The 27,902-nt window shown below is 59.2% G+C and overlaps 4 protein-coding genes across 4 annotated transcripts; 3 read left to right on the top strand and 1 right to left on the bottom strand.

The window, feature by feature from the left end:
- Positions 1–2,640: 2,640 nt before the first annotated feature.
- On the top strand, positions 2,641–4,719 carry AVPR1B (arginine vasopressin receptor 1B). Its single transcript, XM_013189572.3, has 2 exons — positions 2,641–3,610; positions 4,421–4,719. The coding sequence occupies exons 1-2, from the start codon at positions 2,641–2,643 to the stop codon at positions 4,717–4,719; spliced, it is 1,269 nt and encodes a 422-aa protein (XP_013045026.3).
- Positions 4,720–6,311: 1,592 nt separating this feature from the next.
- RHEX (regulator of hemoglobinization and erythroid cell expansion) lies at positions 6,312–12,028 on the bottom strand. Its single transcript, XM_066983187.1, has 5 exons — positions 9,292–12,028; positions 8,606–8,694; positions 7,758–7,865; positions 7,301–7,386; positions 6,312–7,003 (listed from the first exon to the last, which is right to left on the bottom strand). Exons 1-5 carry the CDS (start codon positions 9,306–9,308, stop codon positions 6,797–6,799), a joined length of 507 nt encoding a protein of 168 aa, XP_066839288.1. The 5' UTR covers positions 9,309–12,028; the 3' UTR covers positions 6,312–6,796.
- Positions 12,029–14,696: 2,668 nt separating this feature from the next.
- CTSE (cathepsin E) lies at positions 14,697–18,739 on the top strand. Its single transcript, XM_048071132.2, has 8 exons — positions 14,697–15,049; positions 15,780–15,897; positions 16,811–16,929; positions 17,022–17,221; positions 17,477–17,599; positions 17,697–17,838; positions 18,211–18,309; positions 18,433–18,739. Exons 1-8 carry the CDS (start codon positions 14,783–14,785, stop codon positions 18,595–18,597), a joined length of 1,233 nt encoding a protein of 410 aa, XP_047927089.2. The 5' UTR covers positions 14,697–14,782; the 3' UTR covers positions 18,598–18,739.
- Positions 18,740–22,271: 3,532 nt separating this feature from the next.
- RAB7B (RAB7B, member RAS oncogene family) lies at positions 22,272–26,060 on the top strand. The gene is made up of 6 exons (XM_048070821.2): positions 22,272–22,542; positions 23,673–23,734; positions 24,135–24,261; positions 24,348–24,563; positions 24,662–24,787; positions 25,296–26,060. Exons 1-6 carry the CDS (start codon positions 22,531–22,533, stop codon positions 25,374–25,376), a joined length of 624 nt encoding a protein of 207 aa, XP_047926778.2. The 5' UTR covers positions 22,272–22,530; the 3' UTR covers positions 25,377–26,060.
- Positions 26,061–27,902: the final 1,842 nt, after the last annotated feature.

Genomic DNA, 27,902 nt, shown 5'->3' with positions numbered 1-27,902 from the left:
GGCTCCCTCCCTTCGCAGGGACGCAAACCCTTACCACCCAAAAAGAGCCATCACCAGTCCACAGCAGTGACACCATGACACCTCCAATTGCTGCTCCCAGCAGCTTTGGGAGCGACCCCAACAAGCTGCAGCTGGGGCTGGTCCTACTGGGACACAGCTGGGACATAGCCCCCACAGCACGAGCAGGACAGCAACGTGCTGGGTGGGTGATTCCTGGGCTGCTCAGCTCTTACAGATGGCTTGAGGCTATTCCGAGCTCGCCACAACCACTGCATGCAGTGGCTGAAGAGCTCGAGGCAGCAGGAGCACGGCCAGGTCCTGAGGGCCCCGGAGGCACCGGGCAGCGCTGGGCTCACGGCTCTGGTGTAAAAGGAACCGGATTGCATCACACCACTGTTACCCCTCGAAGGAGAAACAGCTCTGGTTTGGCTGCAACAGCCTGGGAATACCAGCAGCGTGTTCAGAAACGCGCAGGAAACCAACAAAAAGCAAAGGGGTTTATTTTTTAATCCATCTTCTTGAGCCAGAGCCTTGCTGTGATAATCTTTCTCTGAAGAAAAGGGATTTCTATCTTCCGAGGATGAAAGATTTTTTCTTCCGTGAATTAGCTTCCCTTTTCTGTAAGCATCTTTGCAGAAGTATTCTCGGTGCTAAACTTATGGAAATCTGGAGTAGAAGATCTAACTTGAAGGGAATTGCTCCCAAATTAAACTGGTGGCAGGGAGAGCCGAGGCTGTCCTAAAATGCTTTAAATGCTTCTTTCTGTCTACAGAACCTGCCCTTCCATCTCTGCCTTCATCTTTGCTTGTTATTGCTTTGTGTTTTTTTTTTTTTTATTGCCCTCTATTAATCTTCCAGAAAATCAGCTGTCTGATCACAACTATAGAAAATTGCATTATTCCTGAAATGTCTTCCTATCGCTGCAGCACCTCAGAGAGGCCCTTTCCTGCGGTGGGTAGTTTATATCCACGGGGTCTCTTATAAGGATGAATGTCTTTTAATTAGACACAAACTGTGCTCATTTATGGTTATTAGAGGTGATCTGCAAATCTTTATTCAGCAAATAATAGCCTCTCACAGGCAACTTAATTGTAATATCACACCCAGTGAACCAGAGCAGGCTCTGCCAGCAGCAAAGTCGGTGTCAAGCAGATAGCTGCTAGGAAGAAACCTGTCCCAGTGCTTTTCTTTTGTTTGCTGCTGTCTTTCCCCAGTGAAGAAGGGCGAAAACTCTGGAAATAAATGCATGCCTTTACTTCTTATTGGCATAAATTAATAGCCAGTAGGGGAAAACCAAAGCCCTAACGTTGCAAAACAGAAGTGAAATTGTGCGTGTATACGTGTATATTTATATACGTGTGCAATGAAAATATTTTGCAATCAGACACTGTGTGGGAAGATGCACCGAAGGCTTGAAGAAGTGGGAAGGGAAGGTCAGGAGAAGAGGCAGGAGGGCAGGTCTCCTGTGCTGTGCTCGGCCCCGGCTGGGCTGGTGCGGACAAGACCCGTGTGCATTTCAGCTATTGCCCCATCTGTATTATCAATTTATAGTGCGTTTGTCTTTTGAACAAGGCTGCTGTGTTTCTCAGCCTCCCGTTGCCTTTCCACTGCTTCGAACTACACCCAACGCTTTACATGAAGTCTGCAACTGCTCTGCCCTTTGTATCTCACTTCTGCCCCCAGCTTTTCCTTTTCTGATCTTTTTTCCATGCTCTGTGCATACGAGAGATGGGGTAAATATTCACAGTACAAAGCAGAGAGCGCTCTGCTGTCAAGTGGGGCCCTGCTCCCTATGTTTGGGGTGGGTTTCTGTTAGATGGAGTAAAAAGACAGCATTTAGGCGAGGACTAGGCAGACAGACTCGAGCTTTTGTCCTGTCCCAGGGACATTCTGCATCCCCTTCCTACACAGCCCAAAGAAAGGGGCAGGAGGCAGCCTCAGGACACGGTGCCGGTGTGTTCATGGACTTGGCTGATGAAGGGAAAAGAGAGAGCAGGAGCAGGGGAAGGTCCCCAGCAGAGCCTGGGGCTGCAGCTCTCAGCCGGGGCGGGGAGCTCCCGGCTATAAAACCCACCACGGGCAGCGCTCAGCGGCAGCCGCTGCTGGCACACGGCTGCTGCGCTCCCTGGGGACGCTTGGGCACCGCTCACCTGCCTTCCTCACCACGCCTGGAATGAAAAGGCCAAAGAGATGCATTTTCTATTACTTTTACTGCACTAAAAAAAAAGCAACAAAGAGGATTTTTCTTTGTTGCAGCACAAGGGAAAGAGGTGAATGGAGAGATGAGCAACCCAGGGAGAAACAGGGATTTGGGAACGCTTAGCGCAGCCGAGAGAGGGATCAGAGGCTGAGCTGGGCTCCTGCACCCCTTTGCTTAACAGGAAAACCTGCACGGAGCAGCCCAGCAAAGAGGGGACCTGTGCAGGGTAACAACCAGCGCAGAAGGTGACAACCTGCACCCGTGGCGGGGGACTGCCGGAGGAGCCACATCCAGCCCTTGCTGCCACGGGAGCTGGTGCAGCAGGGCTCGGGGGGAGCGCAGCCCCCAGGGATGCAGGGAGGGGTTAAGAGGCTGCCAGAGCCGAGCGTCTGAGCGTGCACCCCGTCAGTCACAGCCTCCTCTCCGCTCCTCCCGCGGGGATGGAGCCGGGCTGGAACAGCTCCCATCGCGGCTGGGCTGGGCACGGCAAGGGGGTGCAGAGCCCCCAGGCCCTGGCTGGGGACCCCAACGTGACCCTGCTGCACAGCCGGGACGAGGAGCTGGCCAAGGCAGAGGTCGGGGTGCTGGCCGCCATCCTGGTGGTGGCAACCGTGGGCAACGCGGGGGTGCTGCTGGCCATGTACCGCCTGAGGAGGAAGATGAGCCGCATGCACCTCTTCATCCTGCACCTGGGGCTGACCGACCTGGGCGTCGCGCTCTTCCAGGTGCTGCCGCAGATGATCTGGGAGGTGACGTACCGCTTCCTGGGGCCAGACCCTCTCTGCAGGGCCGTCAAGTACCTGCAGGTGCTGAGCATGTTTGCCTCCACCTACATGCTCATCGCCATGACTCTGGACCGCTACGTGGCCATGTGCCACCCGCTGCGCACCCTGCAGCAGCCCAGCCGCCAGGCCTACGCCATGATCGGGGCCACGTGGCTGCTCAGCTCCCTGCTCAGCCTGCCCCAGGTCTTCATCTTCTCCCTGCGGGAGGTCCGGCAGGGCTCGGGGGTGCTGGACTGCTGGGCGGACTTCAGGTACCCGTGGGGCGCCCGAGCCTACATCACCTGGACCACGCTGTGCATCTTCATCCTGCCCGTCGGCATCCTCACCGTCTGCTACAGCCTCATCTGCTACGAGATCTGCAAGAACCTCAAGGGCAAGACCCAGAGCTGCGCCCCCAGCACGGGGGGGCCCACAACAGGCCCCCCAGCCCCCTGCTCTTCCGAGAAGGGCGGGCAGTGCCCCGGCGGGCAGCCCTCGCGCGTGAGCAGCGTGCGCACCATCTCCCGGGCCAAGATCCGCACGGTGAAGATGACTTTTGTCATCGTGATAGCCTACGTCGCCTGCTGGGCGCCCTTCTTCAGCATGCAGATGTGGTCGGTGTGGGACGAGGATGCTCCCGACGACGGTGAGTAGCAGGGGGGGTGCTGAGCTGCAGCCCAGGTGCAGAGCACCTTTGTGCTTTTAGCAAGCAGGATCCGACTTATTTTCTTGTAATAAAAATTAGGGGGAAAGCTACTGATTCACTCCCTGGTAGCATTTGTAGCAAACAGCTTGCAGAGCCAGAACACTGCTTTTCACCAGAAAAACTGCTGGAAAGCAATGGCTTCTGACCAGCAGCTGTAGGGACACGTGAAGGTGTTCTGCGAACGTCTTAACCATGTGTCTCTGCCCTCCTGTGGGAGTCTGCTCCAGGAGCTGCTGTGCTGTTCAGCATGTGCTGGCAGAGAGGATTTAATTGAGCCTGCTGCTCCCACCCTCCTGTGGGACTGCCTCCAGGAGCAGCTGTGCAGCTGGAGCTGCTCTTCTGCTGTAGCATCCAGTGCCCATAAGGATTTTGCTGAGACAGCTGCGGGGGGGGGTTGAAAAGTGGGTTTTGATTCCATAAGTTGACCTTTTCTTATTATTATTATTTTCTGGGAGCATTATCCCAGATCAAAAGGCCCCTGGGAGATGCTCTGGCCAACTAAGGCTGAGGGAAAGCAGCAGGTCCAGGAGCTGCTGGGTGCCATTCCCAGCACCCGCCCCCAGGATGTGCTCTGGCACATCCTGATCCTGCTCTGCAGCAAAGATGCCAGCAGGCGGGCTGGGGATGGGACAAGGGACACGTATCCGAGCCAGGAAGAGCCCCCAAAGTCCTGTGCATGGCCCACTGAGCCCCCTGCCTGCACCACGTCCCCTTGAGGGGATATTTGAACTTTCTCCTTTGCCTTCCCAGAGTCCACCAACGCGGCCTTCACCATCACCATGCTGCTGGCCAGCCTCAGCAGCTGCTGCAACCCCTGGATTTACATGTTCTTCAGCAGGCACCTGCTGCGGGACGTGGGGCGCTGCCTCTCCTGCTGCTGCAGCCCCCGGCCAGGGCTGCGCAGGCAGGTCTCCAACGGGAGCCTCTGCAGCAGGAAAACCACCGTCCTGAGCCCCAGCCAGCACGGCGGCCTCCCCCTGCGCGGGGGCAGCTCCAGGGACCTCGACCTGCCCAAGGAGGAGGCGGTGACCGAGTCGGGCATGCTCTAGGCTGTTGGTTTTGCTGGAAGCTGTGTGCTTAACCCACAAGGCATCACTGCCCTTCTCGTCCTCGTGGGCTCGCTACTGCATGTGCTGCATCTGCTGCGTGCCTCCGGGGATGGACAGAGCCCCAACAGCCCCAGAGCAACCTTCATCGCCCTTGTGCGCCGTGAAGCCTCCCGCTGCCAGCCTGCTGCCCAGCCCAGGCATGCTGGGGGATGCTGAATCAGCGCAGCTTTTAGGAGAGACCTGAGCTCTGGGAGCCCAGCAGATGCCAGCAAAGCAGCCTGAGCACAGCAGGATGCAATGCAGCTGCAGCTACCTGAGAGCTCCCTGCCCATCTCCCATCCTCAGGGCTTTGCTGGGGGAGCAGCCGACACAAACAACTTCCCCACACCCTGCATGCGTCCCCAGGGCTGCAGCACACACAGCCGCTGCATTGCACTGATCCCTGCAGCATTGCACCCAGGTGCAAGTGCCCCAAATGCAGCACGGACACCGCTAGGAGCTGCTCGGAGGAACCCTGGCCCTCCTCCAGCTCGCCCAGGCAAATCCTGCCTCCCTCCCATCAGGTTCACCCTTCCTGTATCACCAGTCATTGTGCAGGGCTGCTCTGTGCTGTTAAACAGCTGCTGCATCTCATTAAAGAGCTGCTCTCAAACTGCTGCTGCTGCTTTTGTCTTGTTCAGCCAGGACTGGAGTGCCAAAACCACCCAGGGCTCGGGGACAGCCTCAGAGCACCCCAGCAGTGCTGGGAGCAGACAGGGGCAGCTGGGAAGAGCCACAACCTTGTGGCCCCAGCCCCTCTCCCTGCCTGCTGTGGGTCTCCCTGGAAAATTTTGTTTAAAAGCAAAACATGAGCAAGGCTGGACAGAGCATCCCCACACTCTGGGGCAACACTGTTGAGGGATACACAAGTGCCCCAAGGGCAGGGTACCAAATTCCCTGCAAGAAAGATGCATCATTCTTTCCATCATCACTAAATCTACAAAAATAAGAGTAAGAGTAAGCTATAGATAAAATGCTTTCAGATTTCAAAATCATAAAGTATTTGAATCAGTTTTTCCAGCAACTTCCCCTGGCTGGCTTTGACCTCACCCCTAACTCCATAAACCCATTTCTGCTGGGCTTCAGCAGCACTTCCCAGGGATGGGACGGGTTTTGAACCTCTTTCTCCACTCATTCTCTGAGTTGGGCTGGTTCTGCACAGCAAGGCCGTTCAGACAGAAGTGCCTGACCCCAGAGCCCAACACCACCAGCACCAAACTGTCAACTCACAGTTCCTGCAGGGCAGAGGGATTTGACTTGCCTGTGCTCCCACAGACAGCCGTGATCCAGTCCCGCACCTCTCACAGCCCCAAGGGAGCAGCAACCAGCCCCTGCCCTAGGAGAGGGGATTTAAAACCCCGGGAGCCCCCAGCCCAGCCAGCTCTGCTGACGCTCACGGCTTTCAGCTGGGAGGGGCGACACCTGCACCACCCCGCACCCAGCTCCAAGGGCGATGGAGGCTCGGAGAGGTTTTCGGCACCGAAGGAAAATGGGGTGCAGCGGAGGATGAGAGACCGGTGCTTGGGCAGGAAGGGTGACGCCGGTGAAGGAAGTGTATTTAAAAGGATTTTATGAGAACAATCAGCAAAGGAAGCATGATTCAGAGGAGATGCTAGGCAGTTCAGATGGATGTTTTGGAAATGACTGTTTTCCTCCCTGAACAACATCCCATGGGGGAACGGGAATTCATTTGCTTTCAGGAGATGAGAAAACCGGCCTTCAAGTACAAGTGCAGAGCACGTTTTGGCCTGGGGAGAGAACATTTCCCTGCAGCGGGGTGTGGGGCAGCCCCGCACCGTCCCACATCCGCAGCCCTGAGGGGCGGTGGTGCCAACACGTACAGCACCAAGCAAATCTCTCAGCGGGCTGCGGCATCACGAGGGATAAAAACCAGCAGGCTTCAGCCCATGCCAGGTCTGATCAGGGCGGTGGGAAGGGAAATCCCTGGCTGCTTGGCTGCCGGGGGCTGCAGGCACCGTGGGGCAGCGGCAGCGGGACCCCGATGGCACCCCCACGGCCCCCAGGGGTGTCCCGGGAGTCAGAGCTTCACCTCCGTGTACTCGATGGATTTGGAGGCGACAGGGCTGGAGCAGGCCCAGAAATCCACTTTCTTCTTCTTTGGGTCCACGTTGACGTAGTCCGCGCCCGTCTTCATGTTCTCGTAGTCCCTGGCGGAGCCTGGCCCGTGGCCCTTCCCCGGGAAGAGCAGGGATGTGTAATTGAGGTTTTCAGGCGACCGAGGGCCCTGGGGAAGCAGCCACAAGCCCCGGGTCAGGCACCGGCCCCCCCGAGGTGCCTTAGCCCTGTCTGTGCCCCAGCACCCCCCTGCCCGTGGGGACATTTCCCTCTGAGCACTGCACGAGGCAGGTGACAGCCACCACGTCGGTGCCATCGGTTATTTCAATGCATTTGCCCTCATTTCACTGCTCGGGGGGTCTCGAGCAGGGCCAGGAGCCCCTGGACATGGTGTGGGGCACCTTCTCTGCTGTGGTTGTGGATGTTTTTGGCAAAAACGCTCTGCCCATGGCGCGGGGCTCGGTACCTGTGTGCCGGAGGGGCTGCTCTCCGACTCCTCTGAGGTCTCTGAAGACGTCTCGCTGCTCCCGTCCGAACAGGCCACGTCACCGCCTCCGCAGTAAAAGGAGGTTCAAGGGGAGAAAAAGCAATTAGAGAGCGGCAGGTGAGCGGCAGAAAGGCTTCCTTCCTGCCACCTCTGGGCTTCCTGCTGTCAGCGGGGGCACTCGCCCAGTCCCCAGGCCGCGGATGGCTCCCACCACTGCCCTGCGATGCCACCAGCGAGCCCGGGGACAGCCCGGGGTCCCTGGGGAATGGTGCAGGGAAAGCCCGGAGGCAGCGGGAGACAACCCAAGCTGCGAGCAGCTGCTGTGCCTGCCCCGTGCTCCCGGCTCCATCCTCTGCACCAGCACCCCGAGGTGCCGGGCTGGGCAGCCCTGGGTGAGCGCGACGCGACCCGCTGCCGTGCCGCAGTCCCCCCTCACCTGCGTAGGCCGGTCGTTGCGCCCCTTCCCCTCCGGCCGAAGAGGTCGGCGGCTGCTGGGGCTGTGCTGCAGGACGGCTGCTCGCCTCCTTGCTGCAGGAGTGGCTGTCTGTGACGAGGGGACGGTCAGCTCCGTGCTCCAGACCCGTGCCCGCTGTGTCCCCCCCATCCCTGGTCCCCTTTTGGGTGATTTCTCTCTCCAGTTCTCTCCCCGTCCCCCCCTGCTCCCGGTGCCAGGGAGCCCTGGAGCAAAGCCAGCGTGCCGCGAGCCCTGGCACGGCAGTAATTATTATTTTGTATTGGCGTGGGCAAATATCTGTCAATTCAATTACTGCGCTGATGGAGTGCTTCCCCTGGTCTACTGCGATGGAAGACTCTGGGGTTAAATCGCTGCGTCAAGGACTCTTCCCACACACAGTCAAAATGGGTTTGACCCACGGGGCCAGGCAGAGAGCATATTATGCATAATGTGGGCAGCATTTCTGCGAGAAAGGTTTTCCTGCTGGAAATCATAGCTCCATCTGGACTAGGAGTTTGCAAATTGATTCTGATGCTGTTTTCCCACCACATAACTAACCAGAGCGATAAAAGAAAATGTTTTTGGAACGACGTGGCATTCTGGGCTGTGTAAGCTGGGCACGGTTGCTCAGCCCTGCCACAACTTGATTCAGCCGGGCACGGGGTCTGGTGAGAGTGAGAGCAATAACAAGAGCCAGGAGAAGGACCTGGGTGTGCTTTAGAAACAGGGGGTGTCAAGGCTTTGGGCAAATCCCTTCCACTCTTTGAGCTGAAGGATTGCAAGGAGGAAAGAGGGATGCAAGAAGTAAAGGCAACAAGGGAGTAAGTTACCTATTTTCCTGCTGAGCATGATGTAAAGGATCAGTAAGAGCAGAGCGTATAGCACCAGGGCTACAGCCGAGGTGGCAACAGGCACCCACCTGAACAGGAGAAAAATTTTTGCCTAAATTAAAGGAATATCTGAATTATTCTAAATCTGTCAGGAACAGTTTGGCTGACATGGCTTCAAAGCATGCTTTAGACCAAGGTTTGCTGGTACAGTTTTTGGGTTTGCTTTTTGTTTTTAAGGAGATGTGCCCAAAAAGCTGGGTCTTCATTTTCAGAAATGACCGGTGGTCCTTGCAATTCATTTTTGGGTGTCCACCTTGAGAAGGGCTTTTGAAAACCCCACATCTCGCAGAGGGACGCACGGTGCTTTCTGCGAACCCGAAGCTACAAACATGGCTTCCACCACGCGCTCAGCCAAAATTGCAAGCCGTTGCTGAGCCTCAGGGCTGCATTTCTGCCCGGCACAGCCCTGCGGAGAGCACCAACCCGCCCCAGCAGAGGCAGGAACCAGGCGCAGCATCACCAGCCCCAGGGCCGGAGCATCCCCACACGCACGGCCGCTCCCGCACACACAGACAAGACCCGAGCTAGGGCTGAGAATTTAGCAGAAATGTGCCCCATAGCAGCAGTTATCCTCCAGTTTTAGAGCACTGACCTCACTCCAGGTCTGCATTTGTCTCGGTACTCACCACTCACAATGGGCCATCCTCGCTGCGAGGCGTCCCGGCCGTCAGTGCAGCACCCGAGGTTCCTGTGGGGCAGAGAGAGGCAGGTGGGCTGTGGGTCCAGGTGGGTGCTGCGGCACCAAATCCAGGCCCACTTGCAATGCACATCACCCCACGGAGCTCCACGCTGCTCCCCACCAGCTGAGATCGGAGTCGTCGTTTGAAATCAGGGGTCCGATGCCGCAGACAGCGCTCACGTAAAATAGATGTGCCAAGGTTCCCGCTGCACAAGTATGCTACTGTGTGTGTGATTCCTCCTCATGTTTGCTTTTTTTTTTTAATCCACAAAAATATTTGATAATTATGATCTAAATATTTCATAACTATAATCTAAAAAAAAAAAAAAAGCGTGCCATGATGCAAAAAAATAACCAAAAGAAAGCGTGAGTTTGGTGCCGGGCTCTTGCAGCAGACAAGTGCCCGCAGCCCAGTGGAGCCGCGGCTCCCAGCCCTCGAGATGTGGGGAGCTCCCACGGGGCGTTCGCTGCTGCCTGCTGGGCGAGCCCCGACCCCGCTGGGCACCCAGGAGAGGGTTTTGCCTGGCGCCCAAGTAACTCCTTCCAATCGCACTGAAAACGGAGGAGCTGGGAGTGTACTTCCCTTTAGCTGCACTTGAACCACCTCAGATTTAATGTTAGGTGAGTGCTTAAATCCTCTTGAAGTTAACGGGACTTAAGGCATGTAATCCGAAAATGCATATGCCTGAACCAGGCCTCTCGGCTTGGGACTTTTGGCCATAATATTCAAGAGACTTACAAGAAAGGACAGCAATCAGGCCATTCATTTTGTGAGCTGTCACTAACAAAAAAAAGCACTTTCGGTTTTCACTCGATGGCTATACCCTTACTTCTTATAAGCGGCTACCATAGTGAGGTATCTCCAACAACCGCTTTGATAGGATGATTAAAGGAGCCATAACGATAGGATTGACAGACTGATAAATAGATCGCTAAAGAAAAGGCACTGTCCACCCTATGGATCAGATTCTGCTTTCCCTTAAGACATATTCTAAGAGTAACGCATCAGAAAGTTTTCCAAAAGCCTCACCAGCCCCCTGTGAAATTCCACTTACCAACCACTTTGGCAACCGCCAAGCTAAAAGTCCATTTCTTGCTGGGTTTTTCCCCCTCCCTTATTGAACTGATCTGTCCTCAAATATCCTTCTTGAGCAGCTGTCATTTTTGAGTGGCTCATTTCCTACTGTGGTGCAGGAGATGCTGCAGCAGCAGATAACAATCTGAAAAGTGAGCTGTTCAAAAGGAAATTGCAAAACAGGACCCAAATCCAACTATCGGTCGCAGGCAGCGTCTTTGCTGCGATGGGGTACGGTGAGATGGAGGAGATTACACACACACATGTGCACTGAAACACCTATTTTGAAGATAACAGCTAGTGAGCCGCTGGCAGCACATGTACTTTTTTGGTGTATCAGGTGGCTGTGAGCCTCCCTCCTGCCAGCCCCCAGGATTTTAACCCTATCTTAATTAAGGTGCCCTATTGCAATCAAAGCTCCTAGAGCGCTCATACTCGGCTGGCGACTGAGTAGTGAATTCAAGACATCTAAGCTCAACCTAAAGGTAAGGCAAGCTCATGGGAATGCCTCAAATGACTCCAAACCCACTGAAGATTTGCCTTGGTGCCCAGGTTTAACGCTGAAGTTTGGGCTGACAGCGCTGGGGCACCACCCCAGAGAACCCAGCCCTGCGAGCCCTTCGCTTCCCCCAGCCCTGCGTGCAGGAGCCAGGGACGCCCAGTGCCCAGTGGTGTTTTACATCGAGAAAAGCCTTCCTCACCTTTGTCCTCCACAGCCTTGGATGGAGCAGACTTCAGGGGTGTTTCAGGAGCATTTTTGGCAGGGGTCTCCCAGCCACCAGCAGCGCCGTGCAGAAGCGCTCGCTGGCTCGGGCGCCGGATGCGGTCTCGCTTTACCCCTAATGGTGATGGCAGAAAGGAGCCCACACTGGGTTCCATGACGCTTCCCACATGTGAGCGGGCTCATTTAAATATTTTGGGGAGTTTCTCTGCTGTTGGGCAGCCCCCTCTGCCCCCAGGCTGGGGATGCTGCAGCCCCTGAGCTGGTGATGCCCTGGTCCCCAGAGGGGCTCAGCCCTCAGCTGTGCAGCTGGCACGAAAAGCTCTCCATGTGCTTCCACCTCACAGCTTTCTATAGGTCAAAACCTTTTAAATCAGAAGGGACGTGGGGCCTAACGCCTGCTGTGGTTTTGTGCCTGCTGGGGTGTGAGAAGGGGAATGGAGGAAGGGATTTGCTGGAGGAAAAGCAGAACTGAAGGTAAGGGCCACGCATTCCCTGCAGCACCAACGCAAGGAGCCAATGTTGGTCTGTAATGAGATGGCAGGAGGGGATGGAGGGTGGCTCCAGAAATGTCTGTGAGCCCCCCGACTTTCTACAAGCAAGGATGTGGAGGATGAGATGGGCTCTTAGGAATCACCAGGTGCACTGGGCTGCCTGGCACCATTGGGATTCACCCCATCAGCCATGGGGCTGCTGCTTCATCCACAGCTGCTGCTGCCATGGGTAAATACTTAACTGAAGTTTGCTTGTTTTTGTTTTTGTTTTTTTTTAGAGAGTCTGCTATTACAGCATTTCACCCTTTCAAGTGCTCTTTGATACACAAGCAGATTAACAGGTAGAAGATGTATTTGATAATCAGAGAAAAAAGGCTTTTCAGAAAATGATGCTTGGGTGAGATTTGAATCAGTCGCAGCTAATAGTGGAAGTGGCTAAACTAAAGGAAATATAAAAAAAGAACACAGATAACCTATTTTTAGCCTGAGAACACTTTTCTTAAAATGAGTAAAGTGCCATGCTCTGAGCTGATGGGAATCATGTTTTCCACCTAAGGTGCACAGATCATTTGTGATGTATCTGAAGGCGAGCATGTAAAGCTGGATGGGCTACAGGGCTTTTTGTGAGAGCCTCTGCCTGGAAGCACTGTAGGACGATAGGGCCAGATATTACTCCTGAGACCCGGGGTGCTCCCGTAGCCAGCAGCTACATTTCGTTCCATTTCTACCGAATACAAGCACTTGCTCTGCTCTTTTTCTGACAACACGCTCCAAAGGTCCCTGCCTCATCCCTCGTCCCATGGGAGCACCTGTGGGCTCCCAGCCCGTGGGGACGGCCAGGCAGAGAAACCACTGGAAGCACGTATGAAGCCAGGCCTTTTTGCCCCTAAATATGGCACAGTCTTGCTCTGACTTCCAAAAGAAAGAAAAAAATAATACGTTTTCTTCGACTTGAAATAAAACCTTTAACATTAAGAGTGTGGCTTTCCAAAGGACTAAATAAAAGTAGAAATAGCTGGGTTTAACTTCATACATTTCTAACTGAAAGGTTTGGCCTCTTTATTTCCTTCATTTTCTCATTTTAGTGCTGAATCTACTGTCATGAGTTTGCAGATTATTTTGATCCAGCTGGGGATCTTTTCCAGTAAATAAACTGTTTCACTTGAAGTATTCAGCGTGTCTGTACTACGGCTCATGCTCACACTTATCTCTGAAACCCGATGACCCTTCGGGCTAGATTTTATTGCAGGATTTTCAGTTTATAAGCCACGTCTGTAGCAATCGAATTGCTGCTATCTCGCCTCAGCTGCAGATGGCTTTCAGCTGATCTGGCATTTGGAACATTTGTTTTCCTTTTGGGAAGGTTTTTTAATCCCTTTTTATGAATATATTATTAGCAGAAGGGAGGCTGGTACTTTAAACTGTATCTCGAGTGTGAAAGGGATAATGACTTTGTGTAGAAGCTACTTGGTACAAACACTGCAGTGGCGAGTCTGGGTGTAGGGATGCAGGAAATTTGCTCATGACTTGGAAATCCAGCCCAGTGCTAGGGAAAAGAGCCCCATCACCCATGAACCCTGCTCCCGCGTGCCTCTAAGGGGATGTTTTAAGCCAAAGCTCCCCACGAGGCCATGGGGTGGAGGAGCCCAACTGCGGCTATGGGACACCCACAGCAGGAGCAGGGCGAGACCCCAGGAAGGGGAGACAGCGATTCAGATCTTTTGGGGGTTTTTCACCCCATTAGACAGTGTGCTGGGTATTTCAGGTGGCCACACTGGGCTGATGGACCCCCAGTGCCAGTCGTTTTCCTAGGGAGAGGACATTAATTAAATAAGATGGACTAACCAGGATGAATGGAAAATTGATTAAGGGTAGGAGCAGTGTTAATTACACGAACGCTACTTACTGAGTAAGGGACCTCTCCTTGCGGCATCCATCATCGTTATTGCCGTGCCACAAACACGGAAAACAATCCCAAGGAGCACAAAGCATCATCGACAGCCTCCAGCCGCCTGCCGGGGAGATTGCGGCACCAAGAAAGTCTTCGCCTCCCCCGCTCGCTTCCCTGGTATCTGAAGGCTCTGTTTGTTCATTAGCCTTCTTTATTTGCATTCACAGAGGCTTAATGAGACGGCTATCCGGTGTTAAACAGAAAGCAGCCACAGAGGAAGAGCCCATTAGGGGCGGTAAGGCAACATGTAACTGTCTCTAACGCAGAGCAGCTCCTTCCAAGGACCATGCTTTGATGACACCGGCTCTGTGTGAAGAGCAAAGGCGCAGATTCCTGAGCAGTTCATCAAGGCTAATTAGTTCTTTGCCTTTTAAGGTTAGTTCAGCAGCTGCCGGTGCCACCAGCACACCCCTTTCCTGCAGCCCTCTGGCCAGTGTCCTGCACCACCACTGATCCCGCTGCAGCTCCGATCCTCACCCAGGTGGGGATTTGGGATGGGGAGGAAAAACCCCTTGGTCTGCCCTTGGGGTCCCGGCGGGATCCCGTCCACCCCCCTTGGCCACCCCATCACCCGAGGTGTCCCGCAGCCCCGCGGGCTGCCGCCAGCCCCTCGCCCTCCAAAACAAACTGGCGCCCGGCGCGCTCGCTCTGCCTTGACCGGAACGTGCCCAGTGATTCATTTCTAAAGCAAAAGCCCAGTGTTGACATTGAGAGGGGTGTTATCGCTGATACCGCGGGGCGAGGGTGTACCTGTTGGTATAAGAGCCACGCCGCTGCGCAGCCCGCACCCGCAGAGCCCCGCCGAGGCCAGCGCTGCCGCCGCCGCCATGAAGCACCTCTTCTTCCTCTCCGTGCTCTGCCTCGCCCTGGGCAGTGGCTTGAAGAGGTAAGGGGGGGACCCCAGGGCGCTGGGGTGCTCACGGAGGGGCTTCAATACCATCACTTAGCAGGGCAAGGGCTCATGGGCAGGGCTGAGCCGCCCCCGTGCAGGCACACAGGGCTTTGCGGTGCTGCTGCCGTCGGCCCCTCTTTGTGGGCACCTCCATCCCTGGGGTGACTCACGGGAGGGCTGCAGGGGGTGGGCATGGTGGGGGCAGCACAAGGAGCCAGAGCAGCAAACACCAGCGTGAATTAACCACGCTCCGCTCCCCCTCTGCCACGGGGGAGGCAGGGAAGCAGCTGAGGACCTGCGTCCTGATGGTGCTGGGGTGCTCGGGGTGGATGTGGGGGCTGCAAGGCATCAGCATCCCGCAGCCTGCCCCGTGCCCCGGGGGCATCCCCAGTGACGAGGACCCTCGCTCCCCCAGGGTGACCCTGACGCGGCACCGCTCGCTGCGGAAGACGCTGCGGGACCGCGGGCAGCTCTCCCAGTTCTGGAAAGCCCACAAGATCGACATGGTCCAGTACAGCGAGGACTGCTCTGCCTTCACGGCGGCCAACGAGCCCCTCATCAACTACCTGGATGTAAGTGCGGTGCCGGTGGTGGCACCGAGGGCTGCCCCATGAAAACCCAAAGCATGTTGTGCTGCACGAGCCATCCCGAATGCCCAAATTCTTCCCGTAAAGTCCACGCCTGTTATCAGAGCAAGTCTGGAGACTGCACCAGCGTGCCAGGGCTGGTGTCTGCCTGCTCCTGGCCGGGCCTTTGCTCCTGCAGCCATGATGCTGAGCAAGGCAAGGGAGTGCGTTCATCGCAGCGCTGCCAGCCCTCTCCCTGCCCGTTCCATGCCCAAGGCTGGGGGGACCAGATTCCTTCCCAGGCTAACACACAGGGCACACATCAGAGAAGGCCTCACCGCATGGGACCAATGGGCAGAGGCACAGAGATCCCCCAGACTCTTCCCACTCCCCAGCAGAGGAGGTTTCTGCCCCCAGAGCTCCGGCCACTGTTTGCATCCCCATGGTAGGGGTCCCCCTGGGGCCTGGCCCTGCTGCCCGACCCCGCAGGAAGAGGCTCACGCCCACACCCGCTGTCCTGCCTTTGTTCTCGGCTTGCCTTGTAGTTCCTGTAATACTTGGCTCCTTTATTTCACCTGGCATGATGCAGCTGTGGCAGATAAACGCTGCCCCAGTGCCGGCCATCCCACGCACCGAACCCAGTCTGTGCTGTGCACGCATCCTGGCACAGCCCCCCTCTGCCAGGAGCTCTTGCAGCACCAGCAGCCCCTGGCAGCCTCTTCTCTACCTTTGCTAGATGGAGTACTTCGGGCAGATTTCCATCGGGACCCCCCCCCAGAACTTCACGGTGGTATTCGACACGGGCTCCTCCAACCTCTGGGTGCCATCCGTCTACTGCACCAGCAAAGCCTGCAGTGAGTAGGGGCTCCCCAAACCAGCCAGCGGCGGTGGGACCCTGGGTGTCCCCTCCACGGTGGCCTCACTGAGGCCATGGGGTCCGGCCAGCACCAAGGGCACAGGGACCACCACCAGGGCCACCTCCCTGCCCAGCCTGAAGCCCCCAGCTGGGATGAGCCCCCCTGGGCACTCTCGGATAAAAGAGGTGCTGCGTTTGCATTGGGTTTGGAGGCACAGCCGGAGGGGAAAGGCAGCCGGGACAGGAGCAGCGTGGGTTTGTTTGCTCGCCAGCGCAGGCGGCGATCACACCACCAGGACCCGGTACCATCAGCCCGTGGGAGATATCGGCCGTGCTCTTTAGGCCATTCTTGTGGGAGAGCCTTTAAGCAAACAAGGCGAGATTATAGCGCATAATGCAGACGGTCAGCAAGGAGCTGGGAGCAGGAACAAGGCGGGCACAGAGGCCACGGCACGGCTCTGGGCTGGCTGCCCGGGGGTCGGGAGGGTGACAAGCACCACGCTTGTTCGGGCTGCCAGCGGGGAGCTGAGCCCAGCTGGGGCGCACGGCGTGGGGCACATCTTGGAGCCGTCCCTTCTCTGTGCCCTGCTCCCAGCACAGCCCAACGGGGGTCGGGGAAAAAAGCCAGGAACTGCAGTGCCCACGGTGATGGGCTGGGAGAATCGCTGCTGTCTGTGGGATGGGAACAGGAGTGGTGATCACTGGGTCTCATAACAACACCACACGAGCTAATCCGTAGCAAACCTCCCACCATTTGGGCAGGTTGCTGTTGTCCCTCCCCAAAACAACCCCAGCACATCCGCTTTCCTCGTGAGCCGCTCCTTCCTGCAGCAGCCCCCATGGAGCAGGCGTTGGGGTTTGCCCCGGGGCCGTGGCAGGGCGTTGCTGCTCACGGCCCCGTCCTCTCCCAGCCGAGCACGCCAGGTTCCAGCCGTCGCACTCCAGCACGTACCAGCCCGTGGGCGTCCCCTTCTCCATCCAGTACGGGACCGGCAGTTTGACGGGGGTCATCGGGTCTGACCAAGTTACCGTGAGTCACGCTCGGTTTCTCCCGCTCTGGGTAATTTGCCCGGGACTCCCCTGGGGCCGGGGAGCCGGCAGCGAGCCTCGTCCTTCCCGCAGGTGGAGGGCCTGACCGTGACGAACCAGCAGTTCGCAGAGAGCGTCAGCGAGCCGGGCAAAACCTTCCTGGATGCCGAGTTCGACGGGATCCTGGGGCTGGCCTACCCGTCCCTGGCCGTGGACGGGGTCACCCCCGTCTTCGACAACATGATGGCCCAAAACCTGGTGGAGCTGCCCATATTCTCGGTCTACATGAGCTCGTAAGGGCATGGCGTTGCTGCGGGGCATGGCTGTGGCTCGGGCACCACTTTTAGGGAGCAGGAGGGGCTGCTAAGGAGGCTGCAATGAGATAGTAAGGAGGGTTTTTTAAGCATGCTGCAGAGCTCAGACCTTACAGGAGTGAAGCTAATGCCCCTGAGCATTTGTGGGAAGCAAGCAGGTATAAATCCATTCGTATGAAATGCAACGTGCAAAGTAAAAGAGAAGAAGTCTCTCACATCCCCTCCTGCCCCCAGGAACCCGGACTCCCCCCTGGGCGGAGAGCTGCTCTTTGGGGGCTTTGATCCCTCTCGCTTCACGGGGACCCTGAACTGGGTGCCGGTCACGCAGCAGGGCTACTGGCAGATCCATCTGGACAAGTGAGTGGGGCTGGGGGCCAGGAGGGCTTGGAAAGGCTGGCGGGGCAGGAGACGGGCCCTGCACGGAGCTCCTCGCCTCTCCTGCCTTCTCCTGCAGCGTGCAGGTGGGTGGCACCATGGCTTTCTGCAAGGACGGCTGCCAGGCCATCGTGGACACCGGGACATCGCTCCTCACAGGCCCTACCAAGGACATAAAGAAACTGCAGAAATATATCGGTGCCACGCCTATGGATGGGGAGGTGAGGGCGAGGGTGGGTTGGGCAGGGGGCAATGCCCAGGGCATGGCTGTCCCTCTGCGAGAGACCCCCGCTGAGGAGCATCGATGGGTGAAATAGTTCAAGGGACACCTGGGAGGTGGCACTGCTCGTGCAGGCGTGCGGGCTGCGGGGCTGGGGCAGCCCCGGGGAGATGCCTGCAGTCCCCGCAGAGCTTCCAGCGCTCGCTGCTGCTGCCAAGAGCAATGCGTTCCCCGCGATAACATCAGGGTGCCAGCTGCTGGGGAGGGGACATGTGATGGTGCTGGCTTCCAGTGCCAGCAGCTCGCTGTCGTGGGGCTCGAGGGCAGTGTCTGTCCCTGCCGTGGGGTCAGAGCTGCCCCCGCTGCTTGGCAGTACGCCGTGGAGTGCAGCAACCTGAACGTGATGCCCGACGTGACCTTCACCATCAACGGGCTTCCCTACACGCTCACCCCACAGGCCTACACCCTCATGGTACGTCCCCAGGCCCACCCCCAGCTCCCACCCGCCAGGTGCCGGGATCAGAAATCCCCGTTTCTGCCCCAAATCGGGTGGGCTCGGGGCCGGCCTCAGCTCTGCAGCTTCTCCTCCCCGCAGGAGTACAGCGACGGCATGGCCTTCTGCACCAGCGGCTTCCAGGGCATGGATGTCGCCCCTCCCGCTGGCCCCCTCTGGGTTTTGGGTGATGTTTTCATCCGACAGTTTTACTCCGTCTTCGACCGTGGGAATAACAGGGTGGGCTTGGCGCCCGCCGCCCCTTAGGGCCGCGCACCCCGCGGGACGGGAGCAACGCGGAGCCACCGGGCTGCAGCCACAGCCACGGCCTCGGGCCAGGCAGGGAGCACGCACCAGGGTCCCTCGGGGGGATGGAGACACCCCGGGACCTCGGCTGCAGAGCACTCAAAAGTACGGTCCGTGCCAGGGAGCGGTTTCATAACGAGTATGAAGATGTCCTGAGCAGCTCTGCGAAATCTGCTTGCGGATTCTCCTTTTTGAAACACGGGTCAATAAATGCTTAAATGAAACAAACCCCGTTCTCGTGGTGCAAGTCGTGCAGCAGCGACCCTGCAGGCACCAGCCGGGGGTGCTGGTGCCAGCCCCGTGCACAGGGGTGCCGAACCCCCCCAGCCCCTTCCCTCCTCCCCGGAGCGCTGCAGCCTCGGGGCACCCACAGCAATGCTGGCTCTGGAGGGATCCTTGGTGGTGCAGGAGGTGCTGCTGTCCCTCCACAAGCGTTTGATCTGGAAGGTTGGCCTTCGTGGTCTGTGGCTGGGATTTCTGCAGGGGCAGAAGCGGGAAATTTGCCCAGGCGGAGCAGAAAGCCCCCCGAGGTGGCTCTGCACAGCACACGGCTGCGGGCAGGGCAGGGGCTGGGGGGGCAGCCGGGTGGGTGCAGAGAGTTCGCGGCGAAAATGCCTGGCTTCAGCAGGCTGAGCCCGTGCCAACGAACAAGGAGATAATTATGAGACTGAAGAGACCCTGGGGCTCTTTCTGTGCCGCAGAACGCCCTGAACAACAGGTGATTTCCACTGAATTTTCCTTCAGTTCCCCGGGGTGCTCGCAAAGGCACGTGGTTCGTGAGCGCAGAAGCGAGAGCAGGCAGAAAAAATGCCAGGTCTCCGCAGCTGGCAGCATGGGCTGTGGGGCTGGGGGCTGCAGGGGGCTAGGGGGCTGGGGGGGGGCTGTAGGGGGCTGCAAGGGGCTGTGGGGGGCTGCGGGGGGCTGCGGGGGGCTGCAGGGGGCTGCTCCCCCCGCCGGGAGTCACCGCGGCGCATGTGACTTGCTGATGGTGCAAGAGACGTGGTGGATGCGTGAGCCGCGATGGCTCATGCATGATGCATCCCGAGGCACGCATGGAAGGCAACGAGAAAGGGAAGCGAGGCGAGGGGTTATTTTTATCCACGCCTTCACTCCATTTTCCTCGCAGAGGTGGAGGCTGAGCTCAGAGAGGGGCCGAGGCGCCCGGGATCCCCCTGCAGCGCTCCCAGAGCGGAGCAGAGCTCGGGGCTGGCTCTGAAAGTGCTGCAAAACTCAGGCCCGGCTGTAAACATTGCGGCTTAGGCTTGTCGCTTGCCGTTAAAGGAAATATCTGCCTTGCTCAGAAACATTGATTGTGCCACTGACCAGCGTACGGTTTCTGTAACCGTTTCCTGTATTGACTTCACCTTTAGCTGTGCTTTAACCAGGTGCCGCACAGATAAGGTGCAGGGGCAGCTGGACAAAGGTCTCCTCTCCTCCTGCAGGTCCCAACAGCTTAACTCTTAGCACACCGAGGTGTGCCAAGCACCAGTGGACACCTGCCCATCGGCACAGCTGTAGGCAGCGGGGGAGCCTTCGTGTCCCCCAGCACGACGAGGGACTGCCCGGTGTCCCCAGACGCTGGCTGGAAGGTGGCACAGCCAGGGCTCCATCAGGAGGACCTCCCCGGTGCCATTTGCCCTGTGTGCACATCTTCTCAGTGGGTTTCGGGGAGGGCAGACGAGGGAGGTGGACACGGGTCCTTCCCAGCCCTGCTCCCCACACACGGCTGATGCTCAGGGGATGTTGCCCCAGCAAAGACCGACCATCCCAGTAAGGAGCAGCGGGCTGTCCCTGGAGAGCAGGGGTGGCTGCGCAGCCCCTAGTGAACAGCTCAGTCGCTTGGGTGCCTCTTGCTTTCTTCCCCTTCCCTCACTCTCACCGGCCTCTGCTGGCAGCAGCAGATGACCTGTCCTCTCCTTGCCCACATGCGCCCTTTGAACGCAGCAGTCCCCGGCCCGTGCCTCATCGTTTCCTAGCTGCAAGCCCTTCCTCCTCGTCACAGGGCACACAAACCACGCTTTTCCCTCAGAATTGCTGACCGTGGGTGAAGCAAGCAGGAAAGGGCAGCAGCTGTGGCTGCAGGAGCCCCCGAGCAGCCGGGGAAGCTGCCGGGCCGTTCGCCACAGCCTCTGCTCTGGAGCCCACTGCGCTCTGGGGAGCGGTGGCAGAGCAGGAACTGGGGAAAATCCCTTTTTAATGGGAAACCAAACAAAAGCCGGAGCTGCCACTGAGTCTGGGCTGGGCCCCCCAATCGGTTTTGCCCCTCCTGCCTGAAAGCAGAAGTGGAGGGGGGCATCGGCTGGGGCCATGCACCACAAACCCATCTCCAGCGGCACGGAGGGCTCGGATCATCCAAAGGGGGAGCCTCCCCCATCCTGGGCTGGGCGGGCACGTGGCGAGGGGAGCACAGAGGGACCTGGGGCAACGGCTGCTGCAGGGCCCTGCTGCAAGGGCAAAGGTGAAGCAGCGCAATGAGACTGAAAACAGGGATTAGGAGAAGGTGGGAGAGAGCTGCTCTAGGGGAACATCAGCCTTTTTATCCACCAGCGGTGAGAAGTGCCCACAGGCTGGCTCAGGTAATTCTCCCACCTCCTCCTCGCTCCTATCCGTGCCTACCCCATGGGGGAAAAGCAGAGTTTCTGGCCAGACAGGTCCCAGAATTATACCTGGGAAGGAGGAGGAGGACTTGTCCTGCTGAGCACAGCGATCTTCTCGTAGATCCCATAAGGGACATCTGCAGCACCTGCAGCTAGAGGGGACAGCAGGTTAGGGGCTGTCCCCTGACGGAGACCCTGCGAGGCTGCGCGTGGGAAGCTCCTGCCCTGCTGAGCATGAATCACTGCAGAGCCCCGACCAGGAGACACCTCCCGAATTTACCCTAACCGCGTGAGACAGCTAGCAAACAGAGCCAAAACATGAGGTCAGGCGGCAGAAATGCAGGAGCTGGTGGCTGTTGTTCGTGGTGAGGGAGCCAGGAGGGTTCACGCAGGAGGGTGGAGAAGCCCCGAATCCTGTTGCACACTTGGCAAATGCTCGGGACCTGCCCTTGCACGCCTGCATCCCTCCCGGCAGCCAAGCAGGGCTCTGCAGCCGCGGCACAGTGGGGTTTCTCGTGATGTCCCTGTAGGACACGTCTCATGCTGAGGAGTCGCAGCCACCAGCATGATGCTCGTGGGGAGGTGTCTCAGTGCTCGCAGAGATGCTTGGATGCTCCCTCGGCGGCAGCTCTGTCTGGCTGAGCAAGGAGAGCCCCAAAATCTTGCTTGTGACTTGCACACACGTCCTGGTCCAGGGGCTGACACCAGTTTGGGTCCCTGCTGCTGTCCCCTTCTTCTGGGGTGTGCGTGGGGTGGCAGCAGCACCCGTGGGTGCTGGCTGAGAGCCCCCAAGTGCCCAGCGGGCTGCAGGGACACAGCACAGTGAGCAGCGCTGCGACCCCTCCTGCTCCAAACCCTGCCCCTCTCTGCCTCCCTGCGAAACGAGACGCAGCCCCACAGACCCCCCTAAAGGGGGGCCAGACCGGCACAGACCCCTGCCCCTCTCCCACCCCCACCAACCCCAACCCCTCCGCATGGCCCAGCCCGTGCTATCGGCGGCGTCCGAGCAAAGTCCAGGCTAGCTCCCGTGCGGGGAGCGATGCTGCAGGGAGCTGCTCACCCAGCGGAGGGGCCAAGAGCTGGCTCCAGCAGCCAACACCGCGCCCGCCCCGCAGCTCCCGGGCGGCTCCCAGCCCCTCGGTGCTGATGTCACGGCGCGGGGGCCCGTAGCCGCCTTCCAGCAGGCAGGAGGAACCAGCTCCGGGGCTGCCTCTGCTTCCTGGATCCTCTCCTTTCGCCTTTTCCCAGCCTGGGCGGCGGCGAGCGGAGCCCAGCGCCTTGGCCACCCGAGCGGGCGATGCCCCGGCAGGTGGGTGCACGGCCCCGCGGCCCCCTGGGAGCCATGCGTTGGGCCAAGAGCCAGGATGGGAGAGCCCAGCCCCTGGGAAGGCTGGCAAAAAGACGGGAGGGTTGTGCGTGCCGGGGATCAGCGAGGAACGAGGATGGGGTGCCAGAGGGTGGGTGGGAGAGCTGGGGGGGTCCGGCTGGGCGATGTGCCCCCCCCGGGGGGCAACGTGCCGTCCGCACCCCGTGCGTGGGGAGCAGCGCGGAGCCCGACAGCGCATCGGGGAAAAATGCAGGGATTTGGCTGCCGGTGGGTGAGTGGTGCCAGCTGCTTCCCGGCAGCGCGGGGCCTGGTGCCGCTGTGCAAATGGGGCTGCGGGGGGCTGCGGGGGGCTTTGGCCCCCCCGGGGAGGGGGTGCTGGGGGGCTGCGGGGGCGCAGGAGCCGGTGCGCGCGGAGCCGTGCTCCCCGCTCGGGTGGAAACGTGCAGAAATCAAAAGCAAAGCCCCAGCGCCCGGTTCAGGCCCTTCCTGTGGATGCTGAGGAAGCAGCAAAGGGCACAAACCCCTGGCGTGGGCTTTGCCTTGGGCAGCGTTTGTTAGCCAGGCCCCTCGCTGTGGACCCACATCCCCCCCCCCAGGCTCCTGAGCAGCCGGACCCCCCGGGGCAGGCGGGGGGGGGGTCTCTTGCGGTGCTCCTGAAATGCTTAGGGCACCCATGCAAGGATTTATGGCCACAGTTTCCCTTCATAATTCTCCCCAGGACCACATCCCCCCCCCCGTTTGTCAGGTTTCTGGGGAGGGGCTGCACTTCAGAGGGAGGCAGAGGAGCCGGGGAAGTTTCCCACAGCAGCTTCTCATGGAAATGAGCTCGTGCCCTGCTGCAGCGTGTCCGGGCGTGCTACAGCTCCCGGGGAGCCGGTCCCCGGGCAGTGACGTGGGCCAGGCTGGCACAGGGCGGGGGGGTCCTGTGCCCAGCACCACCAGGGGCCATGAGCACAGCACCCTGACATGGTTTGGGTCGCAAAGGGAGGTGCTGGGGGGTGCAGGGAGGCTGCAGGGACCAGCGGCTGCTCCCACCCCTCGCTGGGGTTCGCCAGGCTCCCACCCCCACAGCCCCTCGTTGCTGCTCCACGGTGACCCCTCTCGTCCCGCAGGGCCCGTCCATGGATGCCAGCAAGAAGGTGGATCTGAAGATAATTATCATAGGAGCTCTGGGGTAAGGAGCTGGCTCCGGGGCTGCTGAGTCCCTCTGTGCTTTTAAACGATGCAAAATCCTCCTGAACACCACGTGCCCAGCCCCACGCTGCCCAGTGGCCAGCGGGACCTGCAGGACACAAACCCTAACCCTCAGCCCTCGGGCTGCAGGGAGGTGAAAACCTTGGGCTGGGATGGAGGCGAGCAGAGGGGGCTCACCATACCTAGACCCCCCCCATACTCGCCCTGCAGCTGGCAGTGCCCGAGGTCCCATCCCTGTGTGGAAGGTGCTGGGAGGAAGCCCCGTGCATGCCCCAGCCCGGGATCCCCTGGGCGCGCAGCCCCCGTGCTGGTAGCCACCAACTCCTCGAGCCCGGCTTCACCATGCAAAACCCTCACCCGTGTCCCTTCCGTCCCCCCAGCGTGGGCAAAACCTCCCTGCTGCACCAGTACGTGCACAAGACGTTCTACGAGGACTACCGCACCACGCTGGGCGCCAGCATCCTGACCAAGGTGATCGCGGTGGACAACACCCCCCTGAAAATGCAGGTGAGGTGCCCTGATAGTCCTGTGTGCCAGCACCTCCCGGTGTCCCCCGATGCCTGCTGGTGTACCCATGCCCTTCTCTGCCCCAGATCTGGGACACGGGGGGACAGGAGCGATTCCGGTCCATGGTGTCGACCTTCTACAAAGGCTCTGATGGCTGCATCCTGGCCTTTGACGTGACGGACAGGGAGTCCTTTGAGTCCCTGGACAACTGGAGAGATGACTTCCTGGAGAAGGTGATCCCGAGGGATCACGACTTCCCCATGGTCGTGCTGGGGAATAAAATAGACCTCTGTGATCGGCAGGTAAGGTGGAGAGGAGAGCACAGCGCGAGGATGGGGACACCGTAGTGCCCTGACGGCTCATGTGCGTCATGGCTCTGATGTGGCTCCATCCTTCCTAGGTATCCAAGGAGATTGCCTCAGCCTGGTGCAAGGAAAAAGACATCCCTTATTTTGAAGTCAGCGCCAAGAACAACATCAACGTCGCGCAAGCTTTCGAGACCCTCGCCAAGCAAGCCTTAACCACGGTGAGCGTCGCCCCGCTCCGAGCCGCTCTGCCGGGGATGCGCGTCCTGCGGGGATGTGGGTGGCAGCAGGACCCAGCTGGTCAAACAGCTCCAACCGACCCTCACAGCCCGTCCTCTAACACAGAACATCTATTTATAAGGTTTAGGATAGCCCCAGGGAGAGAAATGCATTGGGGGTGATTTTCTAAAATAGATGTGAAGCAGCTCCAAAAGGAGCAAGGGTTGCAGGTTGTCACGACAGAGCAGGGCGTGCGGTGCCGCACAGTGCGCCAGCACTGTCCTCTAGCGGCCGTCCCACGGGGACCTTCGTGTCCCCACGCCAATCGAGCGGGGTGGCCTCGCTGCTGGCTGAGCGTGGTGGCCTCTCCATGGGTCTGGGCCTTCAGCACCAAGCGGAGCGAACCTGCACACTGCCCGCTCCCTTGGTGTTACCCCACCTGCGCTCAGGCTGACCCCAAGCTAGCTCCACTCACCTCTTCTCTTTTTTTTTTTTTTTTTTTTTTTCCAGTATAAAGGGATATTTGAGAGTTATTTAACCGACTCCATCAAACTCACTCCTGACGACAAGCCCAAGGCGAGCTGCTGCTGAGCCGTGCAGAGGAGCCGTGCTCCGAGCTCTCCTGCGCCCGCACGCGTGGCCGAGCGCCCCACACGCTGTGGGGAGCAGTGCCCGTGGCCGGAGCCTGCCTGGGGGGGGTCCGTGCCCCCCGGCCGCACCAGCCGGCTGTGGGGCTTTGCCAGGACAGGGCACAGGGCGGCCACCTCCAGCGCACCCCAGGTCCTGCTGCTGGCCACGTCTCCGGAGCTGCTCTCTCAGGTCTGCGGCCGCTGAGTCGAGGTGGCCCCTGGAGACCTCCGTCCCCCCCCACCCGCAGCCGCCTGGCACCCGAGCAGGAGGTCCCCTTGTGGTGACGGTGCTGGCAGCCGAGCGGTGCTGCTGGGACATTATTGAGAGCATCACCCCAGCCACAGGGGGACCACAGTCCTCCCTGTGCGCAGCCCCCGCGTCCTGCTCACGGTGTGTTTGGGGGGAGGAGTGGGGTCGTTGGCCATGGCACGGGTCTGAGCGCACCAGGTCCCCTCCCGGGGTCAGCCAGTGTGGCCATTACCTTTCTGTGCCTCAGTTTCCCTGGCTCACATGCATGTATCCTCTTTAAATACCTTCCTCCTCCTGCCTCACCGGTGAGGATCCTCTGTAAAGCATTTTGTAAGGCTTTTTGTAATTCCTTATTTATAAAAAAAAAATAAAAATAAATACATTTTTATTTCTATATATGCGTTGCAAAATGATCCTGTGCTCTGGCAGCACAAGGAAGGGCTCTGGGTGCTCTGCCCCGCTCTCCTGCTGCCCCAGGGGTCATCTCCTCCTTGCAAGGCCGGTGAGCTCTGAGGCTGCAAAGCCCTGCACCAGGAGCTGCGAGAAGGATAATTTGGGTGGCTGGATTTTTTTTTTTCCAGAGCAAATTTCGGGTAGAAGGTGGGAAAGTGCCTGGGGCTGCCCGTGCTGGGGCGGCTGTCAGCAGAGGGAGCCCGCAGGGAGCTGCACCCAGCACCCTCTTCGTGCAGCACCCAGCTCCTGCTCCAGCACCTTCGAGCGGTGGCACCAAGGCACGGCTGGGACAGGGGCTGGCCGGGTGGCCGCAGCCACCCCGTGCCACCTTCCCCGTGCCACCTTCCCCAGCAGGGGCCCTTCTTTGTGCCTTTCTGGGGAAGGAGCCAGGGCCTCGAGCATCCTCCAGACCTGACCCGGGCACCCCGCAGAGCTCCCCCAGGGCTGTGCCCAGCACCACCGCACCTCTCCCCTTGCCCCAGCCCCGCCGGGGCTGTCCCCCACCCAGGGACCCCCGGCACCAGCCGTGCCACCAGCTGGTGACAGCACCCACTGCGCGCAGGAGGCAGCTGGGCAAAGTGAAACCTGAGCGAGGGCTGGGCGCGGGGTGGCTGGGGGCAAGGGGGGGCTCCCAGCTCCCTAAGGAGGCTGTGCTGGTCTCCAGAAAGGCACGTAGAGGTGTTCCCATCCCCCCCACCCTTTACGCAATGCTCTCAGCCTGTTTATTCGGGCACCAAGCCGGGGAGAGGATTTGTCCCTTAATAATCGGAGGAGAGGGGCATTAACTATTTCCTCCCTGAGCTCTGCACTCCTTTTCCCCTACATCACCAGGGCAGATGGACAAAGGCACCGTCCCACAGCAGCAGGCTGTGCTGCTGCCCCTCGGCTGGGCTCTGCAGCGTGCTCAGAGCCCCCCCAGCACCCAGCACCACCCACGAGTGCAGCCCCCAGCCCCAGGCTGTGCACCAGCCAGGCTGTTTGTACAGGGGTGTTAACCACCACCCACATCAATAGCGATACCTGATTTTACCCTTTCTCCGGTGGCTCACGATGTCAGAGTCAGACGGGAGCTCGATCCTTTTTATCCCAGCGAGAGGTGACCTGGATGCCTGGTGCTGAGCACATCGAATGCAGTCACTTGCCCAGGGGCGAGTGGCCGCTGCTGCATGCCCCAGACTGCCACGGGCATTGTTGGAGCCAGGCTTGGCCCAGGGTCAGCCTGCACACCGGGCCGTCCTGGTAGAACACGGCCAGGAGTGTGTCACAGCACCCAGTCGAGCAGGATCAGACCTCCCACCGCAGGTACAGCTCACCCCAGGTCCCTCGTTCAGGCCCCAGCTGCGGGCGCTGGGCACCTTGCAGGTGAAGCTTGCGATGGCCGGACATGATTCGGCGTGGTTTTGGGGGCAGAGAAGCAGGGAGACCGGGGCCATTTCAGAAACAATGGGCTGAACTGAGGGGGATGGAGAACAGCAGGCTCCAAGCACTTGTGTGTGTGGTCCGTAGCTGCAGGAAACAATTCCCCGAGATGCAGATCACCGTCCTCCCCGAGCCAGCCAGAGCCACCCGGACCTGCCCGCGGGGTCATTCCCAAGCTGTCTGCCGGGTGGTCGGGGCAAGCGGCTGCCTCCCAGCGCCGGGGGCGGCGCAGGCACCTTGCAGATGTGCAGCACCACAACGGAGCTGCCCGCGGACACCCTGATCCTGTGCAGGCACTGCCCCACGTGGGTCCGGGTGCCCCGGGATGGTCAGGGTGCCCTGGGATAGTCCGGGTGCCCTGGGATG

The sequence above is a fragment of the Anser cygnoides genome, chromosome 25 (assembly GCF_040182565.1).
Source record: "Anser cygnoides isolate HZ-2024a breed goose chromosome 25, Taihu_goose_T2T_genome, whole genome shotgun sequence".
Classification (NCBI taxonomy): Eukaryota; Metazoa; Chordata; class Aves; order Anseriformes; family Anatidae; genus Anser; species Anser cygnoides.
Note: the sequence above shows the minus strand (reverse complement) of the source record. Positions and strands in the feature narration are given on the sequence as shown.